At 50.8% G+C, this 19,298-nt stretch overlaps 1 protein-coding gene and 1 long non-coding RNA gene across 3 annotated transcripts in view; one reads left to right on the top strand and one right to left on the bottom strand.

The window, feature by feature from the left end:
• The window catches only part of FYCO1 (FYVE and coiled-coil domain autophagy adaptor 1), a 73,331-nt gene that overhangs the window by 48,284 nt on the left and 5,749 nt on the right, over positions 1-19,298 (bottom strand). The window contains exons 1-6 of one of the 2 annotated variants that reach the window (XM_034997822.1): positions 14,626-14,839; positions 13,910-14,047; positions 10,473-10,579; positions 8,640-8,765; positions 4,731-4,837; positions 3,156-3,299 (exon numbers count right to left, since the gene is read on the bottom strand). In XM_034997822.1, coding sequence (XP_034853713.1) covers positions 3,156-3,299; positions 4,731-4,837; positions 8,640-8,765; positions 10,473-10,579; positions 13,910-13,964 — 539 coding nt within the window. In that variant the 5' untranslated portion in view covers positions 13,965-14,047; positions 14,626-14,839. Of the gene's footprint in view, positions 1-3,155; positions 3,300-4,730; positions 4,838-8,639; positions 8,766-10,472; positions 10,580-13,909; positions 14,048-14,625; positions 14,840-19,298 lie in introns of those variants that run through there. The other variant, XM_034997821.1, reaches the window with a different exon arrangement.
• On the top strand, positions 14,214-18,584 carry LOC118005723. Its single transcript, XR_004677868.1, has 3 exons — positions 14,214-14,542; positions 14,796-14,879; positions 18,498-18,584. It is a non-coding gene; the product is annotated as an uncharacterized LOC118005723 (long non-coding RNA).

The following is a 19,298-nucleotide window of genomic DNA, read 5'->3' as shown; positions in this document are numbered from 1 at the left end:
CCTGGCATTTTCCAATTTGGGGTTGAAATTTTCCTTACACCTTTGGTGCCTATCACGGTCTGTCTGCTAGTGAGGGGAGAGCAGCGGTCAGTCTGCAAGTCAAGGTGACTCCGGGCTTGGGGGCCACACTGTGGAAGTGAAGGCAGCAGATCCAGCCTAACTCTGTCCCGCCGGGAAGCCGGTAAACTGGCCTTCAGTCGTACAGCGGGACACTCTACACGGAGGGTCGGCAGTCTTTTCTTATGAGGGGCCAGACAAGACATACCTTACGCTTGCCAGCCTTCTGGTCTCTGTCACAACGACTCAGGCTACAGTGGCAGCACATCAGCCGCCGCGGACAACAGGTAAAGAACGGGCGAAGCTCTGTGACCACCCCCCCCGCCACCGCCCGTGCTGCCCTCTGGGCTGTGGCTGGTTGACCTGCTCTCTCCAGCCATAGAAATCCATGTACAAACACAGATAAAAATCTCTAAAACAACGTGAAATGAGACAAGCGAGTTGTAAAAGGATAGCTACCTATGATTCAATGTACGCAAAATTTATAAATACATACAAAATAAAACCACACATATTAAAATATGTATGATTGCACAGGTAGTAACACACAGAGATTCAGGAATGACGTGTGTCAACTACAGGGCTGTGATTACTTCTAGAATTAAAGGGGAGAGCATGACAGTGGGGTGGGGCCCCACAGGGCTTTATTTGGATCCGTGATCTTTTATTTTCTAAACGAATGGTATCAGACATGGTAACATCCAAAAAAAAAAAAAAAAAACCCACAAAAAAACAACCCAAAAGATCCAGCTCAAAGGGGCTTCTACTGGCCAAATAGGGAACAATTTAAGCATCAAAATAAATGATTGCAGTGACAGAATGTAGCCCACTGATTAAAATAAGAATCCATGAGTCAACTCTGCTATAAATACATACATACATACATAGGGGTGCCTGGCTGGCTCAGTCAGCAGAGCATGCGACTCTTGATCTTGGGGTCGTGAGTTCAAGCCCCACGTTGGGAGCAGAGCTCACAAAAATACATACAAACATAAATATTAAGGAAAAAGCAAGGTAACAACCTAATTTTTTTTTTTTTTTTAAGATTTTACTTATTTATTTGAGAGAGTGTGAGAGAGAGAGCACGAGCCAGGGGAGGGAGAAGCAGACTCCCCACTGAGCAGGGAGCCCAATGTGGGGCTCAATCCCAGGACCCTGAGATCATTACCTGAGCCAAAGGCAGATGCTTAACAGACTGAAACACCAAGGCGCCCCAACAACTTAATCTTAAAGTATCTTCCCATATGAAACATACCGATTACAAAGGGAGAGAGTATCTTTAGAGAAATCTGGCAAATGCCACCTTAACCTAATGGTCATGGTCAACCGCCACACTGATGAAACCAATCAACATTGTGGGTTTCCGGACATAATGTGCTGAGGACGACAGCATCTGGGTACTCCCGCTGGAAATGCTTAACCTGAATCTAACAATGAGAAAGCGCTAGACAAACTCCAAGGAAGGAACACTTTACAAAGTAACTGGCCTGTGCTTTTCAAAAATATCTACACTGTGAAAGACAGAGACTGAGAAACAGTTCCAAATTCAAGAAGACCAGAGAGACTGGCGTTAACTGCAGCTTGCATTTCTGGGCCAGCTCCTGGAGTATAGAAGACGTTACTGGCATAATTCTTAGAATCTGTAAATCGGTGGCATTCTATCCATGTTAATTTCCTGATCTTAATATCTGCACTGAGGTTAAACATAAGAGGGTGTCCTTGACTTTAGGAAGTACACAGTGAGTACTGAGGAGTCAAGCGGAATCAAGTGTGTTAACTTTCTCTCAAATGGCCTAGGGAATAAACCAACATGTATTGATAAAGAGAAAGAGTGATAAAACAGTGGCAGTAAAATACTGATAATTGGGGAGTCGAGGTAAAGGCTGGATGAATGCTCTGTGGCATTTGGGGGGCAACTTTGCTGTAATTATGAAATGATTTCAAAATTAAAAAGTTTTAAAAAGGACATGTGCAGTAAATATGGCAGAATATTAGCTTTTCATCTTGGTGGTCAGCACATGGGTGTCATCATATTCAGGACTCTTTTCTATATAGAAAATATTTCCTAATAAAAAATATAAAAATTGACATTTAAAACAATCTGTATTAACAGAAAGCAAAACAAAGAATGCTGGGCCAGGGGGTGCCTGGGCCAACTCTTTTTTTTTTTTTAATAGATTTTTATTTATTTATTTGAGAGAGAGAGAGAGAGAATGAGTGAGAGAGAGCGAGCATGGGGGGGGAGGGTCAGAGGGAGAAGCAGATTCCCCAATGAGCAGGGAGCCCGATGTGGGGCTCGATCTCAGGACTCCAGGATCATGACCTGAGCTGAAGGCAGTCGCTTAACCAACTGAGCCACCCAGGCGCCCCAAGCCGCCAACTCTTGATTTCGGCTCAGGTCATGATCTCAGGGTTGTGAGATTGAGGTTCTGACCCGGCATGGAGCCTGCTTGAGATTCTCTCTCCCCCTCTCCCTCTGCTCCCCCACCCCCAAGAGCGCACACATGTGCACATGCGCAAGTTCTCACGCATGCATGCGCTCTCTCAAAAAAATAAATAAATGCTGAACTGGAGTTGAACTCGAGTCTGGCACCCTGGCGGTGCTGGGCGACTGTGGGTAAGTCACCCACTGTCTGAGACTGTCCCTTCCCATCTCCCTCCTGGAGTGGCAGGTGAGCGTGCATTTCCAGCAACCCTTCCATGGATGCTGTAGTTCCCTCTCCTATTGCCTGCAAGGCCTCCGTGGTAACTCTGCAAGAACACGACTAGGAAAAAGCCCGCTGGCTTCCCCCACTGGCCACCCCCAAGTCCCTTAACACACTTAAAAAACCTCAGGTTTTGCATATGCATTTCCACTGACTCATACCACCTGGCTGGTTAGGAGAGTTAGGAGAGTTAGGAGAGTTTTGAGTTGAAGCCTTCTGATATTATCATTAGTCACGACTCAACAAAGTCTAGAAAATTAGTAGGCATAAGAGTTGCAAAGCCTTATGTAATTTACTGAGTGACCAAGCTGCTTTGAGTAGACTGGCGGCAACCTTTGAAACTTCAAACACCTCTTCCCCCAGTCTTTTCAACCAAGCAGTTCTTCAAAATACCTGGCAAACGCTGGCCAGGCAGCGTCCAAGTCATAGCCTCTTGACGCCAGGTCAAACTGAACCTCGGTCAGCTCATAGAGCTGACCCACGATGTCAGAGCTCAGCTTCGGTTTCAGAAAGGGGCTTCTTGCGTAGTACCAGTCACTGCAGGGAAGCAGAAAAAGGGATTAATGATAAGGATACTAAAGGTAAGGAAAGACTGAATTTGATATGGCTTATCAAATTCTCACTCGGGTTACTAACAAGTTAAATTCAGACAGGGACAGACAGGGACGGACGGGGACGGACACACACACACACTCACTCCCCAATTTTATTTTCACTATAGGAGCACCTAACTTTCAATTAAGCTTGCTCTTCTTCAAGGAAATCACTGAAACGAACTAGATGCTTATTCATTTATTATTTACATCATATCTATTCCCCAAAAAGGATATGCGAAAAGTTAAATCTCAGTTATCTGCCAGGAAAGGGGCAGTTATAGGGGAAAGAACACTTCCTCTGTGAAAACATAACCTCATCTTCTATTCCTCTAGAGGATTCAATATAGGATGGTGAGCTCGTGGCTAAGGTCTGTCCAGACACCAATTTTAAAGCCAAGAAACCAAACAGCCACACTTTGAGGTGTGAAGCAGTAAGAATTGAGAAAGGCAACACTGCTGGGCCTAAAGAGCTACTTGGCTGGCGTCCGTGAAAAGGTGACGCACTGGAAGTCAAGCTGCTGGTGACGGTTCTCACCAAACATCTAGAACGAAATACTCTTCAGATCAAATGTGCGAAGGTTCTCGACTCACATGAATTCACAGAGCCTATCACATGCTTGAGAAATACGTCTTTATGCAAATCAATCTTAGAGGTGACAAAATGAAACCCTGGATTTTCCCCCAACCAGTACTTTTTTTTTTTTTTTAATCCATAAGTGATTTCTTTGACTGGAAGAACACTGCCTGGGGAGAGGGGAGGCAGCGCTGGAAAAGGGTGTGGGAAACCCAGGGAGGTTCGGCTGCCAGGGGCCTGAGCTGCAGCTCTCTGTTGGACACCCCATTTACATGCTCAAACCCCTCCCTCCTCGCCCGCTGCCTACCCAGGTTTTAGCACCAGCCGCACAAAGGCCGACCCCACCAATAAGTGGGGCTCCAATCTGGCTGCTCACCACAACCTCAGAGGAGCCCTGACAAACCCAGCAGGCGTTGACTCAGGGTCTCAGGTGAGGCCCTGGGCTTGGAGGTGTTAAAAACCCCACAGCTGATTCTGCTGAGAGCCAAGGCTGCAGCCCACTGGCCCCGCTGGCCGGTGGGGTCTGTCCACTCATTAGGGCCGGCACCGAGGGCATGCCATCCGTGAGGGAAAGCCACCTGGCCTCAGGAGCTCAGAGATCTGGCTCCAACCTCCTGCTTTGTGACCCGGCATAAGTGGGGCCTAGAGAAAGGCACTCAGACCCCCTGAGCTTCGTCTCTTCACCTGTCAACACACCATGCTACCGCCCCCCATACACCGAGGATGGCTGGGGGCTCCTCGGTACTAATGAGGGGACTCGAGCTCACTGGGTAGAGCCCAGCACTGCCATGCATTTACCTGGTCACCTTGGTGTTCATGAAGCACTGCTGTAAGGTGTCCGCCAACCTCTGGTGCACCAAGGAGTAGCGGATAAATGCCCTTCCTTTTCCCAGAGATGTTTGGAGCTGGACAAAGCAGATGATGTTGAAAAGAAGAGCTGTTAGCCTAACTCCAGGTGTAGACGTGGCCTCACGTCACCCCAGAGGGTGAGGCCTGCAGCAGGCAGACTTCTTGTAGGCCCCCATCTGAGAATAACCTGTAGACTCCAGTAAACGTGTGTCAAGGGAGACCTGTTCATGAGAGGCTCTGAAACATCTGTGGGTGCTCCAGGGAATGTCATTCTCCCTCCCCTGCTCCATCAGAAGCTCTGGGCTTAGAGTCACGTGTGAAACTGCGTTTGATTTAATTTGGACTATTTAGAATAAAGCTAGGCAGGTCAAATGAAATGCTCCTCGCATCAGAAGTGAACTTGAGCAAGAGATGGTCTCAGTTTGGCTAATGTCTGGGCTTGTTTTTGAGGTGCTGGGAGAAGAGCATCAGGGGAAGAGGCCATGGGGCTGGGCTGAAGCCCCAGTGGAAGGGGGAGGAGAGAGGAGGGCAAGGGCAGGGGTGCGTCAGGGGGACTTTTAAGAAGTTCTGATGGATGTATGACAGCCTTCTCAGTGTTCTCCTGAAACCCTCAGTAAAATCTGTATGTGTCAATGCTTTCCTGGTTGGATTTGCTTAAGATATGCCAGCTCACTGCACTTAGTCAGAAGGTACCCAGGAGGAGAGCGAGAGCAGAGGTGTCTAGGTGGCCCGGGCACACTGGGGTAAAGAACAAATGGGTGTGGCTCTGTTTCAGGAAGTCTGAGGTGGACAACACAGGAGGGTCCAGGTGCAGGCCTGCCATTGAAACCTCACCTCATAGTGCCAAAATGTGGCTTCTAAAGAGGTTTCTGGAAGGTTCTTGGGAGGGAAGTGGGGTGTGCTGGCCAGAGACTCTGCCAGCGATGGGCACACACAGCCAGTTTGCCAAACAGGACTCATTCCCAATGGTTCAGCTCCAGAAGTTCAAGATAAGTGGGCACGAATTCAAAACCTCTCAACCTACCAGTTCTGTCAGGCTCGGGGTCTGGGTCGGATAAGTAAAGACCCATATACCCTCCTCGCCTCTTCAAAGGTCAGAAACGTTTAACTTTGTGGAGGGGGACCGGGGACAGATGGTCCTAACACCCCATACTATCGAGAAACCAGTCATGGCACTGGACTGAGACAGGAAATGTGTGGTATAGCCTCAAGCACTGACATATTAATGAAGGTGTAAACATCCCGGTCTACAGCACCTTTTACCTCAGAGTTGTAGGTCTCCTTACTGCTGACTCAAGGAAATGATACCGCGGTATGAAGTCACTTTAAAAAATAAAAAGGTGTGAAGTGTCATGAAGTAGAGGGGCTGTAAGCTGTGTCTCTGTGTGCACTCTGTGAGTCCAGGGCATGGTCAGGACACCTAGAAGTGAAGGTGGGTGGCAGCCTGACATACTGGCTTTAGAAAAACCACAATGGCATGTCTGCAGAGAGCCGGTCAGGACAGACGCCCTGGGGAGAATCGTGAGGACAGCCCCACGTCCAAATACTTTTTCCACTGATGAGCGAGGGCGAATGGAGTGTTCAGTGGTGACGCCCAGCAAACTCAGGGCAGCTCGGAACAGCTGAGCAAGGCACTGTGAAGCCAAGAGTGTGGGTCAGACAGACACGTCCACACACAGGCCCTGCAGAATTTAATAAGACCCTCACACGACAGCCCATGTCCATGAGCTCCCCAGGGATGGGCTTGTCCTTAATAGCAAAATGGCCACTGTAACAGCATTTAGAACATTAAGACCCTTTCAGTGCCAAACATTTGAGGCTATGTTTTTAATCAGCCCTATTAACCGAATTGATTTGATATATGTACATATACATGGAGCTGTTTATTTTAAGAGGCATCTTGAAACATCCTTTGGGGGAGGGGATCAATAGTTCCTTCGTACTGCAAGTGAAAATACTGCCCAGCTTTTTATTTTTTATGTTCTGAGATCACGGGTCCACGTTCATGACCTAATTTTTAGGTCATGTTTTTAGCATCTGGCCCAAACCCATCTACCTGTACTATACCAAGAAGCTACCCAATAGCAGTGAAGGGCAGGAAGTCTGCAGGGTGCACAAGAGCGGATTCTGCTTTCAGCCAGATCACTGTGCTGACAGCCCGACGCCAAGCTGCACCCTGGTTCGGACCTTGTCCATCTCGGGGAAAAGTCACACAGCTCGGGCTAGGCTTATTCTGAACTTCTAGAAGTGGCTGATTATATAGCCTTAGGCGATTTTAGCCCAAAAGGCTGCCTCCGAGCCCATGAGGGCCCGAGGGGCTCAGCAAGGCATCTTATCCATTCACTTTTACCTTCTGGCTTGGCGGCCTGGACAACACTTGATTGTTACAGTTAGCCCGAGTACCCAGCAGCCCTGTGGCCCAGTGCCCTTCCAAGTCATTCCACCCAAGGGTGCCCAGGAGAGCAGAGCCTTGCACAGGGATGAGACAACTGGAGCCTGTGGGAAGCAGAGCCCACAGAGCCGCCAGGAACCAGCAATGTCTGTGCAAGCAGGGGGTGCTTTTTGCTTCAAGAAGTCGGTCTCCCTGGCCTCGGATTGTCTAGAGGTCTGTGCCTTACGCAAAAAGGAGATTTAAGCATTTTTTAACCCTGGGCCATGGGGACTAAGCTAAGCTTATTTCCAGACTTCAGCTGTCTGAAGCCGTAAAGTCAAAGGTCTTTGTTGCTCTGAGGAGTGGAAGATAGGACAGTGACGCTAGGAACTTCTTTCAGACCTTTGGAGAGGAGATGAGACCCCTCTCCAGGTGTGTGACGCATCAAAACGCTCTACGTCAGGGACCCGGCGGTCCCGCCAGGCAAGTTCTCACAAGACCGTGGCGCTGCACGGACATTAAAGAAATCCAAGGAACAGACTCTTCACAGCAAAGGTCTTTCCTCATTTTCTCAGATGTCAGAGACTGGAAAATGCTCGGCCCTCGCTGTCCGTGTACCTAACACCGTCATTCTCTAGAAGAAGCAGCCCGTCTGGCTCCAGATGGCAGGGAGCGGGAAGAGATCTCAGAGCACCTGACTGCGGCCTTTGTGGGAGGCCGGCCAAGGAGCACGGCTGCCAGCTTTACAGTGACTCCAAACATAGGAAAGAGAGACGAAATGGAGAAACCCTATAGGCCTCCTGCCCGAAACCTAGGGGTTTACTCACTCCTGAGTGTGCAGTTTTTCACTCCCAGAGGGACTAGGCTGAAGGTGGTGGGGGGGAGGTGAGAGGGCAAGCAAGAGATGGAAGGAAGGAGGGAGAGAGAGAGAGAGAAAGGAGAGGGGGGAGAATGTGTTGTTCTGCAGTTTTCTAAAACAGCAAAGCGATGGCTGGCTGCTCAAGCGACACAGAACTGAATGTGGGAAGCTGCTTAGCATAACCAGCATTTTAAGAAATGTTCCTTGAGGTCTCACATCACTCTCTTCATTATCAATACAAGTTTCCTGAACAAATTATAGGGAAAGCACCTAGTAAACTCTAAGAATTTTATCTAAGGAACTAATTCTTTCGAAAAGGCGGAGGCGGTCCTGTGCTGTACGCCCTCGATGGGCCCCACAAATAGCCTCAGTGTGAGCAGCCCACTCTGAGAGAGTGCATGCTCGTGGTCTGAAGAACAGAGTCAGGACCAAGCCATTTCTTGCTTGGTGAGCGCTCCCTTGGTGGTTTCCCTCAGCGAGCACTGGGCACTGAGTGTGCCCGGATTTCCTTACTTCCTCACCAGCTGTCCACCCCTATCTCCTCACGGAGCTGTCTGCAGCACAGGTCCGGGCAAGAGATGCTAAGGCAGAGAGAGGAAGATGCGAGGACCTTGGCCACTCTGCTTACCTCTGGAATCGACTTGACGAATCGGATCCCGTCATTGGCTCCTTTCACCTTGGCCAGGCAGGCGCAGAAGTAATCCCAGTAGTCCTTCCTGTTGCCCAGAAGGGTAGCCTTCTCCTTCTGATCAAACTGTGGAGACAGAGGGACAGAGAGAGGAGGGCCAGATGCATGGCTGATCATCCCACCATTTAAATGATCAATAACAGCAACAGCTTCTTAGTCACCCTGTCCTGGATGAGGCCCTTTACAGGCGCCATTTTTATTGACCGGCAAAAGAGGGATGGTGTTTCAACCCCCAATTTACAGATGAGGAGACTGAGGCTGGGAAAGGTTAAGTAGCTGGCCCAGGGTCACACAGCTAGTGGGATTCAGGAGTAACAGCCCCCCAGAAAGACTTTCCCTTGAAGGACCTCTGTGCATAGAGCTGGGTGGAAGACCACCAAAGGGGCTGTTCACACAGGATGAGGACATTTGAGAAAAAGTCTCGAGGACAACATGAAGACTGTCAACTTTATTTCAACTTAGGGAAATGAGTTCAACACATCTTACCCTGGCTATTTAAGTTTCAACACTATTTTAATATATATGTAATAAATCCAAATTGATGCCAGCTATCAGTCGTTTCAAATCCAAAACCAAAACGGGCGGACTGAAAACAAAAACGGTCCATAAATCATGTCCCAGTGGAAGATAGAAGCAGCTGAAAAGGGACTGAAATGTGAGTCTCTCAACACGTTGGGGTATTGCCTCCAGCAGGTGCTCATTCCCTAGCTGGGCTTTGCTGGGATATGACATTGCACACTTCGGTGTTCAAAAGGATAAAGGTGTGTCTTTCTAGAACATAACATTTTATAGTGTTTTTTTTCTGGTTATGGAAGTTAAGATACATACATTGTTAGAAAAATCTGGATAAAACTAGAAAAGCAAAAAAAATCATAATGCCCAACACCCCCTCCCTAAGATAACTTCTATTAATATTTTGGTCCATTTCTATGATCCCAGGGTCCTGGGATCGAGTCCCACATCAGGCTCCCTGCTTGGCGGGAGGCCTGCTTCTCCCTCTCCCACTCTCCCTGCTTGTGTTCCTGCTCTCGCTATCTCTCTCTCTGTCAAATAAATAAAATCTTTAAAAAAAAAAAAAATTTGGTCCATTTCCTTCCTGCCTCCTGTGATTGCCTGTGTTTTTCCACATCTGCAGAGCTCTCTAGATCCATGCTTCAAGTAAGCAGACATCAGCATTACACTGTGAGCATGTTCAGACAAAACTTCCTGGGCTGACCTCAGAGATCCTGATTCAGCAGGTCAGGTGGGCACAGAGAATACATTTCTCACCTGCTCCCCGGTGACGCTGATGCTGCTGGTCTGTGGACCCCACCATTCGGAGCAGCAAGGCTCCAAAATGGGAGCTTCTAGATCATCTTCAGAGAGTCCACACACTCCTAGAGAGTGGGTGACTGGGTGTGTACACATAACAGGCATGTCTGTTTGGGGAGAGATCCCACAACTTTCACCAGACTCTCAAAGGCGGATGCGACTGCCCCAAAGTTAAGATCTCTGCTAGTCAATGACCCTGTGACCTGCCTTAAGATGATCTAAATCTCTAAAGAATGTTCTTGATGCCCACAATCATCCTAAGGGCAACATTCCGATTCTCCAGAGGCTCGCACTTGGGAGGTTCAAGCTCCAAGAGACCTGGGGCTGTCAGACCTTCAGTCTAACCAGGAGGGCTTACTGGCTCCCCACAGCTGTCTGAACCACATCCTGAATGCTGATGAGTCACTCGAGAGGGAAACAAGAGAACAGAGCAGAAATTAACGCAGTACAGGAGTCACTTACTTGGAGGAGATACTCAAGTTTATAAGAAAACTTATGCAGGCTGGTGCTGTCATCCGTAATGGGCTCCCCTGCTTCCTTAAATTCTTTGCTTAGCTCTGTCACAGCATCTTTAAGACAACAAATGGGAACACATAACTGGCCTCAGAGAGAGAAGCAGAATAACCCCGGGAAGCACGAGGAGTAAGTGGTCAGTGATGGCAGAGCACCTGGGAAGCAGAAAGTGGGATGTAACCCTAGAAGGAGGGAATGCTGAGTCTGAAGGTGCTCAGGGGTCCAGAGAGCCCACAAGTACTCTACCACTGTTCCCTGACTGGGCACATTTCTTGGTCCTCCCTGTAGGCCCACCTTGCAGGCCTTGTAATATGCATGCAGGATTTGGTCAATGAAGGTTTGGTACGTGCATGAATCACTCAGCAGGCCCCTCATACTGACTTCCAGAGAGCTTTATCCTTCCTTCTGGCCCTGTGTCTTGTTGTTCCTCACTATAACCCTACTGCTCAGTACAGGCTAAGTCCTGGCTTCAAGAAGACCCAGAATGTGCAAATAAGAGTAACGAGAACAACCCCAAGAATGACAACAATGAATCTGCTTCTGTGAGCTGAGTGCCCATCAGGGGCCAGGCCTTTGCATGTCTTTCTCATTTAATACAGCACTGTGAGGGGGGCATGGTTTTATTTCCACAAATCCAACAAGCAACTGGTTTTAAGAGGATTCCAATTTCAGAACGGTTAAAATGTGGGGGGAAGAAAAGTACAAGTGGAGAATGACGAAGGCTGATATCATCATCCCTGTTTGGCAGATAAGGAACTCCGGGAGAGGTCAGGGCACTTGGCCAGAGACCACGGGTTGCAAACGGCAGAGCTGGAATGAGAAGCCTGTTTTCTCCACGGCTTTCTGACTCTGGAGCCTGCCTCTCCACTTCTAAGACAATCGACCTCCCTGTGCAGAAAAGAGGGAAAACCACCTTTATTCTCACTTACAGCCTCTGCTGTGGCACAGAGGGACGGCGAGAAGCTGGGTTTGGTGTAGATACTGGGAAGCATGCTCCCAGTCGAGATGGTTGGGGCACGATGCACAAAACCATCTTGCTCTGTGATGGCCCGTAAGGAAGAGGCGCCCCCAGCCCCCACTTTCTAGAACCATGGCTGGAAAGCAGACCTGCCCAGCACCGAAGCTGAGCCTGAGCTGCTAAAATTTCATCGACACTGACCCCTCGGGCAGAGGTCAGCAAAAGGCAAAGACAGGCTCTTGGGACTGATTCTTAGACCAAATGACTGCTACCCAGTGGCACTGGCATCCTCTAGAAGTGTTTGCTGTGGCTGGCATTGAGAGAGCCAGGGGGCGGGGGGGCCAGGACCAGGGAAGACGCACAGCCTTCCTCCCCCACCCTCAGGCGGGGTTAACGCTCACAACCTGATCTGGGAACTCCTGAAATTCTGAAAGGAGGAGCCTTGCGTATGGAATAGGAAGTGTTCAGCTCTAATCTCTGCTAATCCAAGTGCATTACTTATGAATAATCTTAGTTTTCTGTGAATTATACTTTTGCCTCTGCCAACAATCTTGAGAAGTGGGTGTCATCATCAAGCTGATCTAGCATGTGAAAGAAGCAAGAGGACAGGACCTTGGAAAGGTGATGGGACTTGTCCAACTTCTTCTAGGGTGAAAAGGCGGAGCCAGGAGCTGACCCCAAGGCCCTCGTCACTGCTGTCACCAGGAGGATGAGTGGGCTGCCCTGCAGAGGCACGAAGGCTACGTGCTGCCCAAGGACACCTCAGTTAGGGATGCACCGTTCCTATGCTCCATGCCAGAGATTTCGTGTGTGCCGACGAGGACAGTTACCAACAGATGCAAGGGAAGAGTCTTGAGAAAGCAGTGTGTCAAAGCGCTCAGCGGGCTGGGTGAGGGACACTGAGACGGCCTTGGGATGTCGGGGACGATGAGACCAGCCAGGATGTGGGGTGAAAAGGGCTCCTGAACAATGCCAATGCTTGTCTTCCTCCCTGGATCAGGAGCACTAGCAGGGGGGTCCTCTCTTCCTCTCTCTTCCCTCCCAGTAAAGACATCTGGGTCCCAAAGTCATCCCAGAAAACCAGAGACTGACACGCAGAAAAAAGGGCCTACTTTGTGGAGAGACTTCTCAAGGCCAGTGGTGAACTCAGATTTGCAGAGATTGTCATTTTACTTTCTCTGCTTCTGTGTGTGTGTGCACATGTGTGTAGGCTTAAGAAAAAAACCCAGCTAATATTTTAGCTGGAAGTAGGCTGGTGTGGTTGAGTGCAGACTCTGGCACCTGGTGTGTGTGCAAACCCAGGCTCTGCCTGACTGGATGTGTGACCTTAGGCAAGTCACTTAACCTCTCTGTGCCTGTCTCTGCATCTGCAGAATTGGGGTAATGGTTCCTACTTCACAGACCAAATGTGAGGACTCCATGAGTCATTATCCATAAGGCATGTGTAGGACAGTGCCTGGTAAATGTGAAATGCCATGTGATTATTAGCTATTCAAGGCCCCAAATGCTATATAAATGGGTAGAGAAGCCTGAGAGTGCTTCTTATCTTAGCGCCTTTTGACGTGCAGAATGAGAAGCATACAGTGGCCACCACTTGCCCAGTGGCCCTGGGTGTGACAGACTGCAGTTGGTCATCACTGGGCCTGAGCAGGTAGGAACCTGGACCTTCAGTCTGTCGGGAGAGCATCACTGTAATCCCTGCGACAAGCAGGAAGCGGTCAGCTTCAGACCGTGTGGTAGCCAATGTGCTAGCCAGTGATTTGCAGGGGGGTGGGAAACTTGCCAGAATTCTGACCCCTGGGATATCACCTAGAAGGGTGAACTCGGGCCCTGGACTCTCCTCCTGATTCTACTCCACTTCTCATGTACCTCCGCTCCCCTGCCCTTCCCCAGGGAGATGAGAGTTACGAGTCTCAGTGGGTTTGCTGAGCTCAGGGAAGTCTGGGAGGCAGCAGGCCCAGAACTACAGTGCGTCATAGGAGGTAGGCTGTCCGCCTGCCAGGACTAGGGAGGACAGCAAAACAAGAAAGGCGGGTGCCTGGTCATCCTGCTCAAAGGGAAGGAGAACATGCCTCCCCAAGTGAGCCAACTCCATTAGAGCCTGAAGGCTCATGATTCAGCCAAAGACTTAACAGGTGGCTTGAAAACATGCATACACACACACATATTGAAAGCAGAGCCAGACCCAGAAAAGGGTAGTGGATTTTGTTCACAAACTGACTTCACAGTACCCTAAGAGGAGAGCCAGGCCAGCTCTCCCAGCCTGACCTGGGGTGGACACCCGGGCCCCAAACACTTCCACACGCCGTGTCCCCAGGGCTCCCATTACTCCCCGCGTGACAGGCATGAGAGGGCGACAGCAGGAGCACAGCCCAGCTCCCCCCCGAGCCGAGCCCCATGTGCCTCCCCCTTCCCCCAACAGACGCACCTTGCAAATCGCGGATGATTCTCTGCAGCTGGCTCTCTGCCATGGGGGAAGCCATGGTGACTGGCTGCAGGCCGCCTCTCTCGGCTGTGCGCCTCCTGCCTGGGTCCGGTCAGCAGAGGTCAGACTTCATGGCAGCACCTGCATGAGGGGAGAGGGAGGCCGTGGAGGAAGCAGTCACAGACGCACCGTGAAGACAGCGGGAGAGGAGCGCTGCCCTGGGCACAAGGTCACCCCATCTGGGCATCTTCCCTCCACGGGCAGGGCTTGACCTTCCGCGGGGGCCTTGCTCGGTGGGCATTTCTCTGGCTGGCTTCTGACGTGCCTATATTTAGACACAATGACCTGGGCTGGGGCTTAAAAAGCAGCAAGTTCAACCGAACAGCATGACCCATTCCTTCTGAGCTTCTCTCTTCTTCTACCCTCTTGGGCAGGATGGCTTCACTCTCCTTCTACCTTTAGAAATGCCTCCTGGGGGCTCCCCTCATCCCCGTTCACCAAGGCCAGAACCAGCCCAACCCAACCCACACGCCACACTCAGAGGGCCCGCTGAGCCGACGGATGCTGGCCACCACCAGACCCGTCTCCCCCACGCCTGGCCCCATGTCCTCCCCCAGCTTGCTTCCTCCGAGGAAGGTCAGTAACCTCTGGCCGGATGGCGGGGGAGGCGGGAGGCTGAGGACCCTTGGGGCTTCGGGATCAAGGAAAGCCAGCCTTGCCTGGTGGGGGAAGCAGCTCCCTCGTGGGGGCTCAGCAGCTCCAGCTGCCCCAAGTCCAGCTCAGCCTGGCTGTGCAGACACCGCCTGGCCTGCACTGGGGGCTGGCGCAGCCCTCAGGTCCAGTCTAGGGACACATCTCTATTTTAAGCTTGGTTACGGTCCTCTTGTAGCTGGTGAGTCCTTGAGTTACCGGCCATGCTCGGGCAGCTGCTGAAGTGATCTAAGGACACAGTAGTGGCTGAAGACCAATGGAGGTGAGGAGACATGAGTGGCAGTGGGAAGAAGTCTGGATATGTACTGGGACGCTCTTGTGTCCCTCCTTTAGAATCTCCAATTCTTTCCTCAGATGTCCACTGCGAGGTTGCGCAATGCTTGCTGGCAAAAGCCGACAGGAAGACTAAGGTGGCCATTGGGGAGCCACCACTAAATGAGGGCTTACTGTGTGCCGGGTGCTGGGCCCTGTTAGGTGCTTGACACATGTGATCATTTTAATCTCACAATCACCCTAGTGCGGTAGATAAAGTGCAAAGGAGAACCTGCTGTTCTAGAAGTCCCGTGACTTGTCTAAGGCCATGGGCCAGTAAGGAGTAGAATCGTGGTTTGCACCCTGGTCAGTCTGATCCAAACCCTGTGGATCCATAGCTGAGCTGTCGTCACTATTGCAAATGACCAACCACTTCCCCTGGCTTCTAGGAACCGCCCCCTCCAGTGTCTCCCAAATAATGTGCCGCCACCCCGAGTGTTTCTAACATGTGCTGGCCCTCACTTTCTCACAGCCATATTACCCTTCCTGCTCCAAGTGTCCACAGGAGAGAAGACTCTGGGATAGAAATGGTCCCAGGTTTCAAGTTCCTCCAAATATTTACAAAAGCATTCCAGCGTGGGCCAGAAGTGAGAAGGGCCTGTCACTGGGCGGATATGCCAAGGCCTATCCTTAACTAACAAAACCAGCACAGCAATGACTCGGTGCAAACAAGGCCCAAAGAGGGCTTCTCTGGCTTAGGGGGAATGACAGGCACACACCGATACCACACTCCCAGTAATTCCTGACATGGAGTCCAAGAGATGCAGGGGATCCACAGAGAGCCCTCCAAAGGCCCCTCACAAGGGACAGCACCCTGCCCATCACAGGCACCAAACCGAGGGTGGGAGTGGTTTTCGAGAAGCCAGCCCACCCATCCCTGGGCGTCTCTCCAGGTCACCTGCTAAGCACAGAGCCTAAGTGGGGACCAGCCAGGGCTCTACAGAGACATCTGCAGGGGCTCTGCGGCTCCGGAGGACACTCTGCCCCTTCTGGAGAGGTAGAGGGTCCTCGCTGTCAAAGCACAGCTGTCCCAGAACCACACTGTCAAGTGCCTACTATGTGCAGGCTGGGGACACAGAGGCACGCAAGGCACCGTTCAGCCCTGGAGGAGCTGAGCTGTGCGCCAAGGAGAAAGACAGAAAAATATCCAGATATCTGGACACGGTAGGAGAGGTCCATACAGAGATATGAATAAAAAGTGATGGGTACTCAGCCACGAAAAGGGCTGAGCCGCAGATACATGCAAGAAATGCTTTCTGCAGAGTGAAAACAGCCAGCCTGAAAGGCTATATACTTGATGATTCCATTTGCAGGCTATTCTTTTTTTTTTTTTTTAATTATTTATTTGACAGAGAGAGAGGGAGAGAGCACAAGCGGGGGAGCGGTAGGAAGAGGGAGAGGGAGAAGCAGGCTCCCCGCTGAGCAGGGAGCCCCACATGGGGCTCGACCCCAGGACCTCAGGATCATGACCGGAGCCGAAGGCAGACGCTCAATCGACTGAGCCACCCGGGCGCCCCAATTTGCAGGCTATTCTTGCAAAGGCAAGACGTGGGAAGAGAGATCCCCTGGGTAGTTGCCAAGGCCTGGGGGTGAAGGCGAGGGCTTGACTCTGAGAGTCTCCAGAAATTGGGAGAGGCAGTTCCATTCTGTGCCTTGCTTATGGTGGTGGTTACGTGACCGTATGTGTTTGCTAAACATGTATTTGTCAAAACTCACAGATGGTGAATGGGGCCTCGACAAAAAAGGCAGCCCTTTGATGAATTTGGAAAGATGCCATGGGACCTAAGGAAGGGAAAATTAATGCTGCCTGGGGGAGGGAGAGGGTGAGAGACGGTGGCAATGGAGCTGGGCCAGGCCTGCAAAGTGAGGGTGAAGTCTCTGAAGAGACCCAAGGAGGAAACGGCACCAGGATGGGGGCTCAGGGAGCAAGCCCAGAGAAGCTTCTCTCCCTGACTTCTCTCATTTGACTATGGTCAGTGGAGGGCCTTGTTCCTGGGAGAAATAAACTGAGAGGAAGACGACCCATACCCCCCAAGTCCTCAAGAGCAGCCCCCCCCCGCCCCCGGGCCGTGTGCACGCTTCAGACTAGGGTGAGACCCGCACGGTGGACGAGGGCAGAGAGTGACCCCAACAACAGGTTCTGAGTTGCCTCACCCGGGCTCCGGCTGGGCCCATGCACCAACAGTGGAAACCAGCCCTCTCTGAGGCCTGGCCAGTTGGAAAACGAGGTCTGCAGACCAAAGCGGCGTCCTGGCATGACAGGCCTCAACAGGCAGAAATGGGCTCAAGACTCGCCGGCCCCTCTGGGGAAGCTGTGGCCGCATGCGTGCGGGAGGCCTCCTCCACCTGACCCTCAGAGCGCGCTCCGCTGATGCCAAGTTCCCAGGTCACGGGGTGAGCTGGGCCCAGCTGCCGATGACGCAAGCTGGTTTTCCAAAAAGCCTGAGTCACCACCCAGGCAGGTAATGCACCCCAGGAAACTGGCTGCTGGGGCTGCAGGTCCCGGTGGGCTTCCCCACGGCGGATACGGGTCCCACCTCATAGGGTTTCACGAAGTTAATCGGAGCCTCCTTGGAAGACCATGGCTACCATCGGGATGCTACTTTCCTGGGCGTGGGAAGGATGGCTCTTAGCATTTTGCCCCCCTCTTCCCTGGTCTGAGGTCATTATTAACCACTGGAAGGCACAGAACGAGGCACCATGTCTCCCACACTGTGGTCCACTTCCTTGTGTCTGGAGATAAACTTGCCCTTTGGTTGAGGGATGAGAGACTTTTTATTCACAATGCTCCTGACACCAACATTGGCTTTTTTCCACACCAATAACCAGTTCTGACACCAACTACCTGGAGTTCGTGCAGACAGACCCCACAGGTCAAGGGCTCTGTCCATAAGACTGCTCTGGCTTCACACGCTGGTCACAAGTCCCAGGCTGCTTGTCCTTCTGACCAACTGGCTATAAATTGGGGGTCCCCACGATCCCCTCCTCAGGTTCGATAATTTGTTAGAACAGCTCACAAAACTCAGAGAAACATGACTATGACCAGTTTACTTTAAAGGATACAATTTGGGAACAGCCAAGGGGAAGAGATGCAAAGCTTGGGGAGGGAGAGGTTGGTTTGAGGTGTGTGGGGCTTCCATGCCCTCAGGGTTCCCCACCCTCCAGCACCTCAGCTGTTCACTGACCCAGAAGTTCTCAGAACCCCATCACTTAGGAGTTTTTATGGAGTTTTAATGGAGGCTTCATTACAGAGACACGGCTGATTAAACACTGGCCGTTGGAGATTAACTCCATCTTCAGCCCCTCTCCGCTCCCAGAGGCCTGGGGTGGGGCTGAAAGGTCCAAATCTCTAATCACATGGTTGGTTCCTCCGGCAACCAGCCCCATCCCAAAGCTATCCAGGGGCCCACACAGTCACCATATTAGCATAAACTCAGGTGTGGTTAAAAGAGGCTTGTTATGAATAACAAAAGACACTCCCATTACTCAGGAAATTCCTAGAGTTCCAGAAGCTCTGTGGCGGGAACCTGAGGCAAACACCAAATATCTATTTCTTATTGTATCACAGAGATCACAGACTTCAGGCATGAAGCTGCCTGATCCTGACAACGCATTAGCAAACGGCTCTCGTAACTCAGGAGACAGAGCTTCTAACCACATCGTCTTGGCCACCCACAACTGCTTCAGCACCAGGGGAATGACTCCAGGACTCCCACACCTCCCAAGACCCCCAAAGCACAAATCACCTCCATGAACCCAGGGTCCTTGCTGCAGGACCTGTAAAAACCTCCATTGCGTGTCTCTGGCAAGCTCTTTCAAATACCAGAGACATTCATTTCATAAAATTTCATAACATTTATAAAAAGAACATTGAATCCTCTTGTCAACGACTCAGAATTATGTTTAAGCTTATCCAGCACGTCTAAAAGCATCTGATACTCTGATAGAGTGCAAAAGGGGCTAAATGCATTTTTTAAAAACTTATTTATGACCTGGGCCTATTGCCTGAGTTCCTAGTCATAGCTTCGGTATTATTTTAGAGGTAAAGAACCTTCCCCAAACTCCAAATTCCTCCTATACCTGCCCAGATGCCCTAACAATAGAGAGAGCAGTTTAGTCCCAAATTAAGATACAGAAACACCAACTGACTCGTGTAAACTTATTTAGACTCTGGTGCTAATGACTCAGATTCATAATGTTGCCCAGAAATCGGCTTTGGCAGGAGCAGTACAGCATCTGACTAGTCACATTAAGGAAAGAAGGGTCCGAAGGGGAGGAGGAGGTTTGGGGCGTGGAAGACAACCTTGCCCTGTCTTCAGAATTTGTGGTACTTGCTCCTAACCCAATAGCTGAGAAGGGCCCCGGAGAC

The sequence above is a fragment of the Mirounga leonina genome, unplaced genomic scaffold (genome assembly GCF_011800145.1).
Source record: "Mirounga leonina isolate KUSES-001 unplaced genomic scaffold, KU_Mleo_1.0 Mir_94, whole genome shotgun sequence".
Lineage (NCBI taxonomy): Eukaryota > Metazoa > Chordata > Mammalia > Carnivora > Phocidae > Mirounga > Mirounga leonina.
Note: the sequence above shows the minus strand (reverse complement) of the source record. Positions and strands in the feature narration are given on the sequence as shown.